At 42.0% G+C, this 16128-nt stretch overlaps 1 protein-coding gene across 1 annotated transcript; it reads right to left on the bottom strand.

Annotated features, from left to right (window-relative positions):
* Window positions 1-5087: 5087 nt before the first annotated feature.
* LOC117240849 lies at window positions 5088-5895 on the bottom strand. Its single transcript, XM_033506872.1, has 2 exons — window positions 5514-5895; window positions 5088-5423 (listed from the first exon to the last, which is right to left on the bottom strand). Exons 1-2 carry the CDS (start codon window positions 5797-5799, stop codon window positions 5269-5271), a joined length of 441 nt encoding a protein of 146 aa, XP_033362763.1. The 5' UTR covers window positions 5800-5895; the 3' UTR covers window positions 5088-5268.
* Window positions 5896-16128: the final 10233 nt, after the last annotated feature.

Here is a 16128-nt window from a genome sequence, read left to right as displayed (position 1 = left end):
TACTATGAAATGCATAAAATAAAAGTAGATATCAATTGGTGCCACCAGATGACTTGTTATTTTGCGTGTTAAGTAAATATACCACAAAATTTCAGTTGATATAATAACCGTCACTTGTTGATAAAATATCGTTGATGTTTGGATAAGGTATGTATTTCTGTTTGTTTTAAAATAAAAACAACAGGTTGTAATAGACGTACGATTATAAATTGTAACGTATCGCTATTAAAAATCATTTTTGTTCTTCTGGAAGATTAGGGAAGAATACTATTCTTTGTTTGTATTCAAGTAAGGACAACGAGAGAGTGAGTGAAGCGTAAAGCATTAGAAAGCGTAGGCGAGAATTTATCTTCAGTAACATTAGTGATGTATGCCTGAAAAAGGCAAACGCGTGTAGAATCTGTGGTTTCAGTTTAATGTTTATACCGATGCAGTTATCTCTTCCTGGCAGACGAATAGTGTTTTTCTAACGCCATATTACGTTTCACCTTCTCTGAGTAGAAATTCGTGATACTCGCAAGTTTAATATTTCAAGTCCTGGCATAATCATTCATTGATTCGGTGTAATTAATACTTGGTTAGGTACATGTCGAAATTTGTTTGATTCATTAAGAATGAAAGTAGCGAAAAAATGATTTTGACGGGAACTCTGTTCTTCTATACGAAAAAATGTCAATAAAGAGATATTTTAGTTTCCACTGAAATGAACAAATTATTGAAGGTTTTGAGGATTTCGAATTTTGCAGGAAAACAAGTAGTGCGCAGTTTTTCATGACAAGCGATTTACTCAGTAATTGGAAATAACCAATAGCATTTTTTGTTTAAAAAGAATGGAATTGAAACTAATCAATTATATTATCAAATATATTAGATGCTATTTTAGTACACAGTACTGACTTAGAAGTTGTTGCTAGAAATGCGAAAAAAGGTTTACATTTCATGACATCGACATTGGAAAAGGTGGAAAATGTCTCAATTCGACATGTATATTTATCTTTTTGTTATGTTTACCGATTTTTCGGAAACGGCTTGATCAATCGGAATGACACTTTTTGCTCCTTGTAAGACATAATTTTCCGTTGGTTCAGATATAAAATATTTTTCCATTTCTTTTTTGTAAACTATTTTTTTTTTACAAAAATCCAATTTTTATGTATACAAATTCATCAGTTATTCTGGATTGGATCGAGCTATCGAGATGAAACCTTTTGCATCTTTTAAGAGTAGTCCATTGACTGGTCCCGTTTGCAAAATGTCTCCTTTTTGTTCATTGTTAAGTATTATTATTGCAAAGAATTCGTTATTTATCAATTTCATTTACGTCTGCTCAGTGATTATTCTGCAACTGTTGGTCTGATAACGAGATGATTCTAAAACAACAGCCTGAGCAAGTAGTTTGAAATCGTGTTTTTCAACTTAGTCTTCAATTCGTGTTTCCATTGCGCGAAACATTGGCTGGTTGTTATTGTTGCTGTCGTATAAGAGAAATTTCTTGACATATCTGCGTACATCGTATTTTGTCCCTAATATTTCAGAGGTGTACAGCTAGAATAAAATTGTCTTTCACTTGCTTATATTAATTTCTACTGTCCATAAATAGCCATGCATTTTGTCGAATATTTGTTGTAGATGGCTTTCGGATTTTAAAGCTTTATTGTCTCTCGCGCATATTAGTAGGTCATTCGCGAATATTATCGCTTCTTTATTTTTATCGCTATTTGCGCTACAATTTACATCGCTATAAATTAAATAAAATGGGGGAGTTCACGGCTTCTTGTTATGGGTCGTCTTTGATTTTAGATACTTTGTTTAAACTGTTCTGGCTGTTACGTAAAATTGTTTGTTACGTAACATGTTCTAAATTATGACTATTATTTGGTGTAATCTATCTAAGTACTATCCATAGCGCTGCTTGACTTCCGTAAATGGACGAGAACGAGTGTTATTTATATTTCTATATGTCGGAGATGAAAGGACACCGGAACCTTCCCTTTGGAACTTTGGGAAGATCCCTTAACACTGTAACCTAGATTCTACCATAGCCGTAATTAAGCAATTATCGTCATTCAATCCGATTGTATTTTCTCGAGATATGTGACAATGAGCTTCGGCTCGAGGCGACAACCAGTCGCCGAACGTAGCCGCGGTCAAGGAATCAACGTTTTGTCTAACAAAGGTATGGAGTAATCGTGTAGCTCTCGTCAAAAAGTGTTGAAGTGGTCATTACTTCCAGGAAAACTCTACATCTGGTCTTTTTAGTTTTCTCAAGTACTGAAACCATCGAGAGCGTATAGACAAAAGACAGCGACGAAGGCAGACCTTAAACAGTAGACAGGCGACGTTGGCTTCGGAGGTTTTCAGTTATAGGGTAACACTGCTAGCGTGCGGATTTGGACCAGTTCAAATTGTATTCTTACTTATAATTACACTTCTGTATGAAAATATATTATCTACCTTACAATTTATCCACGACTTTCTCTGTTTATACATCAAATAACCTCAACAAAAAAAAATAGTTGTAGTGGCACTCGACAGTAAACATTCCAACCGTTGCTGTTCGTGGATCACGACATGCAGATCCTCTTCATCTCCACAGTACATGTTCAGCTAGCCTGAGGACCCGTTATAAATCTCAAGATATAGTTAACTAAGGTCCTTCAAACAGACAAACAGTTTTTGTCCCAACTACGAAAAGATAGGGGAAATCTATGTTTCTCACGAACGACGTTTCCTGCTAGCAACTTTCTCTCAACGTCACTTTCCCTCACTTTCCGGACGAAGGCATCTCTCCGCGAATCCGATGATCTCATGTTCTGCGACACACCCCATCATAGTTTTCCTCTGCAGCATCATCACGACGGAAAGTTATTCTCTCGTGAGGTCACATCAGCGAGTTACATAGCGTCTTTACGCTCGGTGAATATTCTACTTTTTAACAAATAGTTATTTTAGTAATACTTGTAGCGTAGACAAGCAAGTTGAGTAGAACTTGGACTTTGAAAAAAAAGGGCATTTTGTTATCCCGCTGACCGCGGATTCGTTATTGAACCTAGGATCATTGTCATTGGCTTCTCGAGTATCTAATTACCACGGTTACTTGTCAAATGCTGTAATAATCCTATTTGCAGTAGTAAATATTGCATAACAATAATGTCTAATCCAAATGAAGATTCGTTTCACGCCCCTAACCCTAGTCATAATGTGAACCCGACATATATATAACATTTATTGCCCGAGAAAATACATATTACACGTATATATTCTTAATAAAGAAAGAATTTCAGTTGGAATGTGGTTTTGGCAAAAGTACCGTTACGCGACGGTATGACGTAGCCATACAATATTTTGTGTCGGATTTACATTTTTAACATTTCAGTTAATGATTGAATTTAAGTCGCTACAAAAGTGACACTTTTCTACAATATTGTTTTTCCTTTCTTCAGGAGAAGAATGCGAGAACGAGTGTACTCAATGTGGTATGAGCGTTTGCTGAAGTAACTAGTTTTGTTATTCGATATTACTGTACTAAAAATATCTAAAACCTATAAATGGTATATAATGGTTAAATATGTATTGAGGATGATCTCAGACACTTACATTTGAACCAATTTGGCTTTTCTGTTTAAACCAAATCGGGCAACCGTACATCTGGATCAGCTTTATTAGAAGTTTGCAGCAGAATATTTTTACTTTATTATTTAGTTGTTTGCAGTAGATTCGTGTGTTTGTTCGATTTGAAATCCGAATGTATATCTAAATAGCAAACGACTTTTTTGTGAGGGATGGATATGTTGCTATTGTATCGTAGATATCGTGTAGGCGGAATTGCTTTTTGCATCTGATATTTTGGAAATGTACGGCCCGAACAGAATTGTTTTGAATTCGCTTATATTAATTTGTGATTTCCAAATTATTTTTATTACGTGGTGTGGAAGCTCTCTTTTTCGAGCTTAAGGAAAGAAATCCAGCCAGAATGTGTTGAATGCCCTCTCTAAATCTATGAACACCGCTTCGACGCAATCACTCTCGTCTCTTGCCCAAGAGATATATGATGAATTTTGTAATTGCATGTATCGTTGAATGTTTAAATTTGAAGCCAAATTGGGTGCCCGGAATTAGGTTATTTTCAATGTATATAGTGTTATTTATCATAGATTCGGATACTTTATAAATGTTGAGTAAGAGTCTAATTCATCGGTATAGCCGACAGAATCACTGTTGCTTTTCCTTCTTTTTTTAATGCTACTGCCTTTCTTGTTTTCCAGAATGGAGAAATAGTTGACATTTAAGCAATTGTTAAATATTATGCTGCAGGAGTAGATGTGTGAAAGGTGCGTAAATATAGTAGGTAGGTTCTTTTAAATCAATGTTACCAAATTCGATAATTTTTTTTTATTGTTCATTTTTGAAGGTTAGATCTAACTTATTTTAATTTGTGGAAATGTCAGATAGAATTAAATCTGGATTGTCAACTTAGTATGCGTTGCGTCAGTTTGTTCGTTGTTTGTGCGATTATGCTGGTTACTTGATATATTCTTATGTGGCTATTTTGTGTGTGGACTGTTTCAATGCGTGCTCTTAGTATAGACGATTAGTTTATGACTTCCCAAATTAGCCTTTTTAGGCCCTTTATTTGGAGATACTCAAGGTTTCGTCTATGTAACGCGGAGCGTACCCATGCGGCCCAGCAGTCACGTACCCCCAAGTAGACTCTGACCGTTTTTCCCATTCGGTATATGCTGAATATTTCAGTTGGAATTCAGTCGTCTTTGCCAATATCCTAAGCTTTCTCCTTATACTTTATAACCATCCAGACAATAAATGTTATTTCTCTATGTTAGTATGTTTAGTATCTCATGGTTTTCGATAATGATTATCTTATTGTCTTCGTCGAATTGTGTGACGGTACATGTCGGCTTTCATGAGTTCCTATTTGTATCCGTTCTGGTTGTGTCAGAGTATATCACTTATGTTGTGGTTTTTTGGGCGGAAGACGCAGTTAATCGATGGTGAAAGTTCTTTGGGTTTTTATTTGGATATGTTTTCCATTCTACATTTCCAGTAGTTTCTTATGAAGTTGTGGAAAGCTTTTCTAATTTCGTATTCACTCTCGTTGTTCCTCTGTTATTCTGCTCTTCTTTTTCTTTTCCAGCAACGCTAGTAATTTTTCACCGTTGCGTTTGATCTTTTATTTTAATGTACTAATTCTTTGTAGGATGATTGGTTCCCCGTGTTACTATCCTTTTTCTTGTTTTTATCTTTTGTGCTTTAGATGATTTCTATAGACATGATTTCTATAGGTAATCCGGGTACGGAATTCGATCTTTTCATGTTTTCGCTTGGTTTCAATAGTACTTTTATGCACTGTACTAGTTCCACTTCGTTTAATTCTTCTGTTATCCGTTTATTCATTGGTGTTAATTCTATGCGAAAAAACATTTGCGTAATAAAAACTAGGACTTTGTTTGAATATAACAGAATTTTTCTGTCAAAATCCAGGAAAAGATACTTACTTTTGCTACGTTTATGACTCCTTTCATATACTTGCACGGTGTGGTATTTTTCGAAGCAATTGCGTGTATGCAGGGCCGGTTTAACCAAACGAGTGGCATAATAGTACATCGATTCTCTTCTTCTACCTTTGATTTTCCGTGTACAACATACCACACGATCTTTACTTCCTTCTGTGTCATCTCGCCGAATGACATGTAAAAGGCCGTTTAGTCTTTCTGCTGTTCCAGAAGATGATGAAGTATTCTTGAGGTCGGCGTCACGAAAATGCCCAATTAATTGACCCATCAAGCGACGTACGAATTGCAAATGCGTTATTTTGTTTTTATTCTTTTTCTTCTGGTTTGCGTTGTATAATAAGTAAGAATTTATTGTTGATATTTCCAATCCGCAAAAAAGTAATTTTCGCCTCCATTTTTGGGACTTTCGTATAAAACGGTATGTAGCTGTTTACTGGTCTGCTTTACACCGCCCATATATTCGTGGCGGCACTCGCCGACGGAACTCTTGTCGATGGCTTCGCGATACAAAGCGCCATATCATGAAAGTGTAAGGCCGACATGCTTCCTACATCCTTCCGTCGAATATTTGGAAGAAGACATACGTGACAACGGTCGCGAACGCCTAACGAACGCGTGCGTAGTGCGGATATCGAGGGGCAAGAAAAGAAATAGTCGTTCGTATTCGAGTTCCTTTCCCGACGCTCCGCGCAGCGAAATTGAAAGGGGCGATCTGAAAAAAGCAGAGTAAACTGGAGTAGTTTTGACCTGTATACCAGGTTCAAAAGGTAATTTAAACGTTTCGGTATAGTTACATGTTTAATTAAGGAACGGTTAACCGGAAAATCTTTGTAATTGAAAAGCATTGAATTCTGAGTAAAGTTGGCGAGCAGATTTCAGTTCGTTGAAGGGTCTTAAACGAGGTCGAAAATTCCACCAACGGCTATCTTGGAACACGCGATGAAAAGGATCCGTGGAGTAATGATTTTCCACAAACTTTATTCGGCGTGTCCCTCGTACACGATGACGTAAAGCGACCAACCATCGTGATTAACTCAAATACGGCGGAAGAAGGGAAAGAAAAAGAAAAGTATCGTGGAGAAAAGGTAATACCATCGTAACCGTCGTAAATCGTTGGCAGTTGTCGCCTGTCGATGGTACGTTGATCGGGTCGGTTGTACGCGGAAGCTCTTTATCGACGGACTCGAAAAAACTTTCACATCCGGCGATCGCTAAGCAATTTAAGTTTAGCGGAAAATCCATTTCTCTGGCGAAGAAAAGAGTGCGAGCTAGCGGCGCGTGGAAAATATTAACTGATTTATATCCCGGGATTTAATAACCTGGCGACGTTGGGCCGGAGTACAGAGGCTCTCAATTACAGTCGGGAAAGCGTCGTTAATACAAAAGGAGGCTCTTACGGTCTATAGATGGCGGGCCTTATCGTTGGCTCTCTGCCACCAGCAGGTTTCAGCGACGCTGCCTCGATATATCGATACAACCCCCCATTGGGTGAAACGACAGCGGGCTGGATGCTGTTCTTTCGCTACGGTCGGACCCGCGCTCCCTGTCGCGAAATGATTTTGCGTCACGATGGTTTCGCGTCGATTGTTTGCGCGCCGTTTCGTTACATTCCTGTGACTATAACGCTTGGTTACGAGTCGAAAAACGTTTCGTTTCCCGCTGATCTTTGCACGAGTAGGCATTTTTCTATTTTTCGACAGCGAATATTTTTTAGAAGTTTCTATACGCGAACATTCGTTGATTTATTCAACGTCCTATACGTATTGTCGTTGCTTGGACGCTGGTTTGCTGAACAGCGCGACGTTTTTTCCATCGCGGGAATCGCACATACGCGTAAAGCGAAGGCCACCTTGGTATTAGGTATTCTCTTTGAGAAACGTGCAAGCAGAATAGGAGAAAAACGGCACGAGACGCGTTGCAAGGCGCGCGTTGATATACTTGTACGTATAGCCAGAAGCGGAAGGAGTTTTCGCGGAGACTCGAGTTTCCAAGGCTGACCGGGGCACTCGTCGCGTCTATTTCGCAGGATCGTTTTATTTTAGAAAAACCGGTCTCGCCGTTCTCTCCAGTCGGCGCCCGTAACTTTTCGCAAACTCTGTTGCCAAATTCCTGGCGAAGAGATGGAAACACGGGCGGCTGGATAGCGTGGTCCACGGGGAAAATTTTGTAAGAAAGAAACTTTTTAACAGGAGTCGGCCAGATTTCTTCCGCGCACCGATTCTGCGTCGCCAGTGCGAATTTCCGCGAAATTTTTCACGCGTGTGTATAAAAGGACGACCCTGGATGAAACCGGGCCGCGTATTTCGCGTAACGTTATTTGCTCGCCGTAGGGTACTTGCAAACAAACGCGTAATTGCCCGTTCATTACATTCGTTTGGCAACAACGTTGCCGTTGCCGTTTCCCCCCCCCCCCCCCTCATCAGCGCATGGTTTTTCACGTGTTTATCACTGGCGATTTATGTTCCGCGTTGATTAATTTTTCAGCAGAAATTCAACGACCGATCCGAGGCAGGCCGCTCGAATATTCGCTGGTTTAGCTCGGGCGAACGCCGAAGATTCGTTTCTGCCGAGCTGCAACGGCAAACAGGTCGTTAAGCCTTTAAGTTCAGGCCTCGAGCGTACAGAGCAAACTCACGGCTGTTCGCTCGCCGCGCGTTCCAATGGCAACGACGATCGGCAACGCAGCGATTAGGCATCGCGACAACGCGCGCCGAAACTTGGATCGGCCAGACCAACCACTGCGAAAGAAATTCTCTTTCCGTAGGATTCTCGAGAGGGGTCGGATTTCGATCGCAATCGCTATCCCAATTTGCGCGTCACTGGTTTACAAACGGTTCGAACGTAACAGCAGCTAGCTGTAAAATCGACGACTTGAAATCCGCTGGGGCGTCGAGGGGCATGCCTCGACGTCCCCAAAGGCTAATTAGTTTATTTTCGCACGACGGTGGGGCGATGCCCCGGTTAGCGAAACTCCCTTTCCGAATCGTTGATCAGTGTACGTAATATTATACGACGGGTTATTTACCGGGGTTACGACGCTCGCTCGATCGCAGTAGCTTCGGCGCACGCGAGCATCGCGACGCTCGCGGCTCGGGGCTCGGGGCTCGGGGCTCGGGGTTCGGGGCTCGGGGCTCGGGGCTCGGGGTTCGGGGCTCGGGGCTCGTGGCTCGCGTGCCGCTCAAATTAATCAACAGTCAACCTTTTGATCTTTCTTCTCGCGTCCCGATGCATTCACCGATATTAAAATCGGAAAATTTCCATTTCCATCCGCTTTCCGCGGCTCCACCAACTGTATTAATGTCTCGTGTTACAAACCGTACGTCCGATTTGCTCTACCATCGAATTCCTCTTTCATCTATCTCTTCGAATTCGACGCTGAATTTGTATTTTCATGCGGATTACGCGGTCCAGTGAAATTTGGTCGTTCCGGTTTTTACTTATTAATTGGAATTTAAGAATTTCAAAGTTATCGTAGACATCTAGAAACGGGTTGTTCGGAGGTCACAAAGTTTTCAAAGAGATCGAAATTCGGCCAATCTAACTGCTCGGGTTAGGTCGCTTGAATTAAAAAAATAATCTGCACGTTCGATTTCCAGATAAATAAAATTTTTCGAATGCGATTCGCAGCGCGAAATTCGAGCAGCGGCTATTCGATACGACAATTGCACGACATAGAAGGGGTTTGTAACGCGCGCAATGCTTGCGTAGAATCTCGACGATAGGTACGCGGTATTTGTCGACTAGCTATAAATATCGAACAGTTCGACTGGCTGCGCGAAGTAGCGAGTTTCCACGCACGAGCAATATCGTTTACAATATATTTCAACTAACGGCAAATAGCGGTAATTGTACGCCAGCGTTTTGCCACAGCGATCGTGCGATAGCCAGTGGTACGTACGGCTCGTTCGTATTCACATTCGTCAAACTTAAATTCGGATCGCGCGAATGGCGAATCGAAACAGATCGAATGCGAGACTTCGGGGGGAAAACGATCGATCGGAGGGTATTCTGACTAATTCTCAGACTAATTCTCCGACTGATTCTCGAACGATGCCGCTCGAACGTGGACGAACCGTGTTAATGGACGATCTAATTTGCAGCTATCTGTTAATCGGTTTAAAACGCTCTATATTTAACCGGGCATTCTATTATACTTGGCTGTTTCATTCGCTAATTTATCATTTCATCTCGGCTCAGCCGGCGCATCGTCGTTCCATCAGTCGCGCCGATCGAGCGAGCGGAATTTAAATTACCCGTATAATCCTCGAGCGGTATCGCGGCTCGTTAAAATTACACCGACAGATTTATTTGCCGCGCGTTTGACAGATGGCATGCCGATCGACCCAGCGCGCTCGCAAGATTCCAAATTCGAACATCTTGTCGCGTTTTCCACGTTACGTTGAGTCGTTGAGTACGTTACGTCGTGAAATTTGAAATGCGTGGAACGCGCGTAACGCGCGTCCACGTAAGATTTGCGTTTGCCAATCGTAGCCGAACTCGACAGCAAACGCGGCGCTTCGGAGTGGATCTCGGTGCGGGGCGGCGCAGCTAAGCGTTCGGGTCTGAAAGCACGTTCCAGCCTTTTTATCGCCAGGCTATTTTCTTCCGTGCGGCCACTTTCATCGTTCCACGCTACGGATTTTCAGCTGAATTTACGCCTGAAATCAGCGGCTTGCTCGTTGGTTACTAGTTGGAATCGTCTGATAGACGAGTAGGTGCGAGGGAGCGACCGGCAATTAACGTAGCAGTCGTTTCTAGCCAGTTTCGAAGTTTCGTATCCCGGCACGTTGGATCCGGTAAATCTGTTAGATCCGTGGCAGCCGAGCCGTGGGACAGGCAGGAACGAAAGGCACGTCGACGGGGCTCTCCAGTAATTTCACCGATACGTTCGTCCGTCGCGCGATTAAAATCCTCTCGGAGCCCGCCATACAGTTTCTGCTAGTGGCACGAGTGGCCAACTTTACGAGGGGATAACACTACGTGATACGAAATCGCACGGCCGAAGCTTGCCGTATCCATTCCTTTTCTATTCCGCCCGTTCTGCCTTCTACTCCCGATCTCCCGTAATTCGCCTTGTTTCATCGGCCGTCTCCAGTGTAACGTCAATTCATATCAGAGATCAGGCCACACACCACGGACAGGATGGCACCCAGATGTCTGCATATCCTTGGCGCGCACCCTCAATAGTCTTAAGTGCCCACCAGGGGGCCTTGGCATTTTTATAGTTACGGTCCTTCGGACCAAGCGAGTATTTCCTGTCTTAAATTTCCCTTTACGTTTATTGTCTACCACGTGTTAGCTTAGAAAGTTGGTTTTCTCCACATCTGGTATGTTCCGTTGGCAACTTTCGCGCGAGGGCGGCTAAAACCCTTCCTGGTCCACCAACCGTCCTATTATCCAATCGGAGATGGTGTCTACTGCCCTCACTTCCTTAACCAAAATTGTCATCAACAAATCCGATAGTCCCGTGTCCTTAGACACACCCACCCCTAGCTTTCCTCAGACACAGTATCGTCAGTAAAACTTCACTTATTCTGTATCCTTAGATTAGTCAACATATCTATGTCGGTCTCTTATAAGTCGCGTACTTAATGTATTGTTGTAACTAAGTCTTACATAACGTGGTTGGAGTGAATTGTGATTTATGTTAATTCAGTGCGTGTTACATTGTGATTGGTGAATTCATAATAAAGGTTGATTAAAACCAAGTAAATAGTTGTGTTACGACTCGACTATATTTTATTTTCACCGACCAACCCAAAAATTACGTGACACCAGCGTGGATCGAGGGACATCGGTCTTTAAACTTTTCCCCACGCTGGACAAAGTTTTCTCCTTGATAAGTACCGATTCGTTTCTACTTTGTTCCGATGTTAGCGAAACGGCTCGTTCGTTCCAATAGCAATATTATTGAGCCGTAAAATTCTTCTGCGTGTAAAAGCGGATAAAACAATTTCCCCTAGTATTTGTTTGCAACTAACAATTTTTAGCATTTCGTTAATAAATACTTCTTGGCAACAGCATCGTATGAAATATATTAGGTTGTCCGAAAAATGTCTCTTTTCGCAAACAAGGTTTTTACAATAAAACACCTCCGTACAAACGTGAAACCAAGTCTGTGAAATGTCTCGGTGTTTATCTCAATAGAACAAAATGGATCGTACGTAATGCGACAAAACGATATAAAGCAAATAACATTGTGCGTCTATTATTTCCTCATAAACAGAAAGAAACTTTTCGGATATCAATCAAAGAACTCGTATAGCGTATCTCTGTGAAGAAAACTTGCAAAGGATCGGTTTAACGTCTTAGGTACGATTGAATTTTGTGCGGGGACGTTCCTTCGTAGGGCAGGGCTTGACGCGAACTACGCGTAAACGATACTGCACCGCAATATGTGGCGGATAATGCTGTTCTCTACGCAAGCACATTGGATAATTAAATGTTAACTTTTCTTAAAGGTACGATACATATACGTGAACTTTAATAATTTACTTTAATAATTAATAATACAATTGAGTGTGATATATTTTAAAGCAGGGCAAAGCACATACACCCACGACACAATTTTCACATTCAAGGGAGCTAGTGCTTTTCAAATTGTTTTTCGTTTTCTATTTTCTAGCGACATTTTTAGGTTAAAAATTGTAAAATATTGCAAGGATGCGGATCGGAATGTTAAAAAGAGCATCTAATAATGATATATTTATTTTAACGGAAAGCAATAATTGATATCTGACACTTGTGTATCAAAAATAGACTATATATTTTGCCTGTATATATTCTTAACACTGTTATAAAATATTGCGTGGACAAGAAAAGTGTGAAACAAGACAAACGAAAACGTGCGTTTAGCTTAAACGGTGACCGAGTACCTCTCCAAGGTCGGTGCTGCTGATATTTAAAGGGGTCCTCTAAGGTCGGTGCAGCTGATATATAAAGGGGGTCCTCTCCAAGGTCGGTGCTGCTGGTATATAAAGGGGGTCCGATTCCCGGCGGAGCCAGCACCATCCGACCTAGACACGTAAACTAGGTAGATCAGTATAGTCGAACATTAACATTCGAAATTTTTTCGAAAGCTTGAAAGCCATGGAGATTTTACAAAAGACAAACGATCGGTTCCGAGAAGGAGTTCCCGTCCGGGTGGTTCGAGTCGAATCACTTACCACCATGTGGGTTCGTTTGGCTGGATGGCCGAAGATAACCCAAACACTCAATTTGAAGATGATGGAACATCCTGTGGAGTACTTGCCGAAGGCGAAAAGTTTAAGAACAGGCATGCTAGTCGCCGTGCCAGTAGATTTTAAGGAATCTAGCGCTTGGGAAAGAGCCATCCTTTTACAAAGGACCGTGACTGGCTACATCGTCTTTCTAATCGATTGGGGGTTAGAGAGCGAGCAATGTCTCGATTCAATACGGCTGCTGCCCCGTAATTTGGCAAAAATGGCCCCGTGGGCTAGAAAAATCGTTCTGCCAGGTGTACGAGAACAACCGATCCAAGGGAAGAGACATCGAGTGGCCCAATTCACCATGTTGAGACGGACAGGGAGCCTAGTCAACATCGATCCTTCTCCAGGAGAAGCAATAACTGCAAGGTTGCTGCTGGGCCGAGAGCCGGGAGAATCCGCAAGAGATATGGCAGCATACTGGCTGGAGTTGGGATACCTCGATCCCGAATAATCGCTACTATTGCCAGACTCTTTTTTTCTAAGTATAATAATTCTTGTATGTATGGTTCTGTATGTATGGTTGTATGTACAGTTTTATGTGGATATTCGTATTTTTTTTTTATATATATTACTACTGAATTGTATATTCTTAGTCAAGTTTGGTTTTGTATGTATGGTTTCGTATGTATGATTGTATGTACAGTTTTATGTGGATATTTGTATTTTTCTATATATATTAGTACTGAATTGTATATTCTTAGTCAAGACTGTAGGTGAATAAAAACTAATGAAAGCTTAAAAACTTGTTAACTCTCTCTTATCCTTGCTCCCCATTCACACAAGTCCTACAATACTAAATTTAATGTTCAGCTGTACGAATTGCAAGGTACATAATAAAAAAAAAAGAATAAAAAAGTAAAATAAAATAAAAAAAAGGAATAAAAGAAATAAAATAAAATAAAATAAGAAAGAGTTAAATTTAAGATATCTTTTAAACTAATCATTTTGCAAATCAAGTACTTGTATACTCCTCTGTAGAGAATCAAAAACTGCGGACCGGATCGTCCATCCAGAAAACGAGAAACCCGAGGAAGAGGAATTGCCCGTGTTGCTGTTAGGTCGCGTCCTCGTCGCTTCGCTTATCGTTGGACACACGCTGATCGAACAACGACGCCTTTTCACGGATCCCTCGTGTTTTTCCTCCCTTTCGGTTTCGTGACCCACGGAGAAAGGCGCCGTGCAACGCGAATCTCGACGCGTGGCATAACGTTGTTTCGTCGGCCCGGCCTTTGACGCTGGTCGCGGCAGCGAATCGATACCTCCTCGATCGACGCGTGGCGGCGATACGCGTTGCTCTCGTCCCCCTGAGACGCGTAATTAAGAACGACGATCGAAGAACGACGGAGAATCGACGGACGAGGAGGCGGAAGAATTCGTTGGATATCGTAGAGCCGGCGATTATCGCTGCCCGATTAATAACTGCGACCCTCTTCTCCGGAGTTCGTGGGTTACGACGTTTAGTCGCGATATTAACATACCTCCAAAGATTACAGGCGTAAGCCTGCTTCGTTCGCTTTATCGCGACTCTTCTTACGATCTCCGTCGAACGCACCTCTGCGATATTTAATCGCACGGGGGACGAGGATCGTACGAGTGCTCCTCTTTCCCTTACTTCATGACCGATCTCCCTTGAGCGATACTCGACTTCGTTCGAGTCAAGTACCTTCGGCTTTGTATCAAAGTCGGCTATCGCGTCGTTCCGTGTCGCGGCATTTTCCATTCTGAAGGGATTCTTCGTTTCACATCGTCACGTCCTACAACGCGTTATATGGTCGTAAGAACGACGAAACCAAGATCCAATCTTTTTATACTTATTCGTATCTAGATCTCGAGTCGGTTATTAATCGTCCGGCGGCACACAGCGCTGTTATCTCCGAACTGAGAGAGTGTCACAGACGAAATTCGAGCAGCTGTATATAACAAACCGAAATTCCGAACGCCTTATCGCGTGTGACCGTCCGGTCAGCATCCGTTCTCAGCCGCCTGAGTGGCATTCGATCACTCCAGCCGTTCTCCGAATTTTACACTAAGTATAAACAAAACCTTCTCCCACTCCAACGAATGGAAGAATATAAATGCCCCCTTCAAAATCATCCAGTCAGTCTAAAAAAAATTCTTAACTAATCCAAGTATCGAAAGCGTATCATCGCGAACCGAAAAAATTGTATAAATTGAGTAAAAAATAAAAAGAACTTCATCTTCTTTTCGGAAATTAACAAGTTCCTTATTTTTAGCTTAATTTTACACGACCCTTTTGGCGATCCGTGCCAGGATCTATTCACTTCAGTGCAAACGAAATTACGATTTCGGCGTACGCGCATCGTTGAAGATCGAAGGATCATCGGACCCAGTGCGAATCTTTGCTACTACGAAGCCCTGCAGCAACTTTCAACGTTCCACTACGGTGAAACTAGACGAGAGGACTACGGTCAGCGCAGAGCAAGCCTACGAATAAGATTCGGAATCTAGAACCAACCAGAGAGGAAACATCGCTGAGACTCCTCAACGGTCATAGCTACTACGGTAAGCTGAAAAATCTGGATTCATTTTCACGATACCGTGTGAGAAAACCCAGTTTCTCAAGCGCTTCGAGTCCAAATAGCAACAGTAGTTCAGACTCAATGAGCTCAATTAGAATCATGCCCACATCACGAAAAGACAAAGTCGAAACTATTGAAACCGTTTCTACAAACGGAGGTACGGACAATTCGATTCGTGCCATATTCGACGTGATACAAAAACAAATTGAAACTCTTGCGCAACGTGTAGAAGAGACACAACGGACGGCCGACAGCGAAAATAAGAAGCGTGCAGCGGAAATAGAACTATTAGGCAAAAATATCTCCAAAATAAAAATAGGACGCGACGCTACTACAGAACTAAGCTCCCTTATTACTATGGACGAATCTGTTGCCGCGAGAGATAGAACTTCCCCACCATGCGTTCCAATTCGAACAGAAGAAGACAACCATCCCTCTTACGAAGACCGTCCACCGCAATTCGCCTCTCCGAGCTTACGGGCCAAAGGAGCGATAGTATGTATTCCGCAATTAAACGGCGAAGACAATATCGGAGTAGAAGAATTCATACGCGAAGTACGCGAATTACGAGCCATGTGTAGCGAACCCACGCTACTATTAGAAATGATCAAAATCTGCAATATGCCGATATACGAATACGGACACCTGTACGGTGCCCTAAGACGAAACGTAGCCACCCAAGACTCTGTTAGAGAACATCAAGACCAGCCACGCGAAACGAGACAGCGTCACGACGAAAGTGTGCAAAGTTATATCATCAGGTTCCGCCGAGCACTCAATAAGTTACAATACAGTATAACGAACGAATACCGTGACGAAATTACTAGA

The sequence above is a fragment of the Bombus vosnesenskii genome, unplaced genomic scaffold (genome assembly GCF_011952255.1).
Source record: "Bombus vosnesenskii isolate JDL3184/JDL3185 unplaced genomic scaffold, Bvos_JDL3184-5_v1.1 scf7180000015004, whole genome shotgun sequence".
In the NCBI taxonomy this organism is placed as follows: domain Eukaryota; kingdom Metazoa; phylum Arthropoda; class Insecta; order Hymenoptera; family Apidae; genus Bombus; species Bombus vosnesenskii.
Note: the sequence above shows the minus strand (reverse complement) of the source record. Positions and strands in the feature narration are given on the sequence as shown.

Bases quoted from the DNA above. Each gene is read 5' to 3' on its own strand.
- LOC117240849 (XM_033506872.1), bottom strand. From the start codon at position 5,799: ATGGGTCAATTAATTGGGCATTTTCGTGACGCCGACCTCAAGAATACT. The intron at 5,424-5,513 runs GTAAGTATCTTT...TTTTTCGCATAG, and splicing joins GAGTCATAAACGTAGCAAAA to AATTAACACCAATGAATAAA.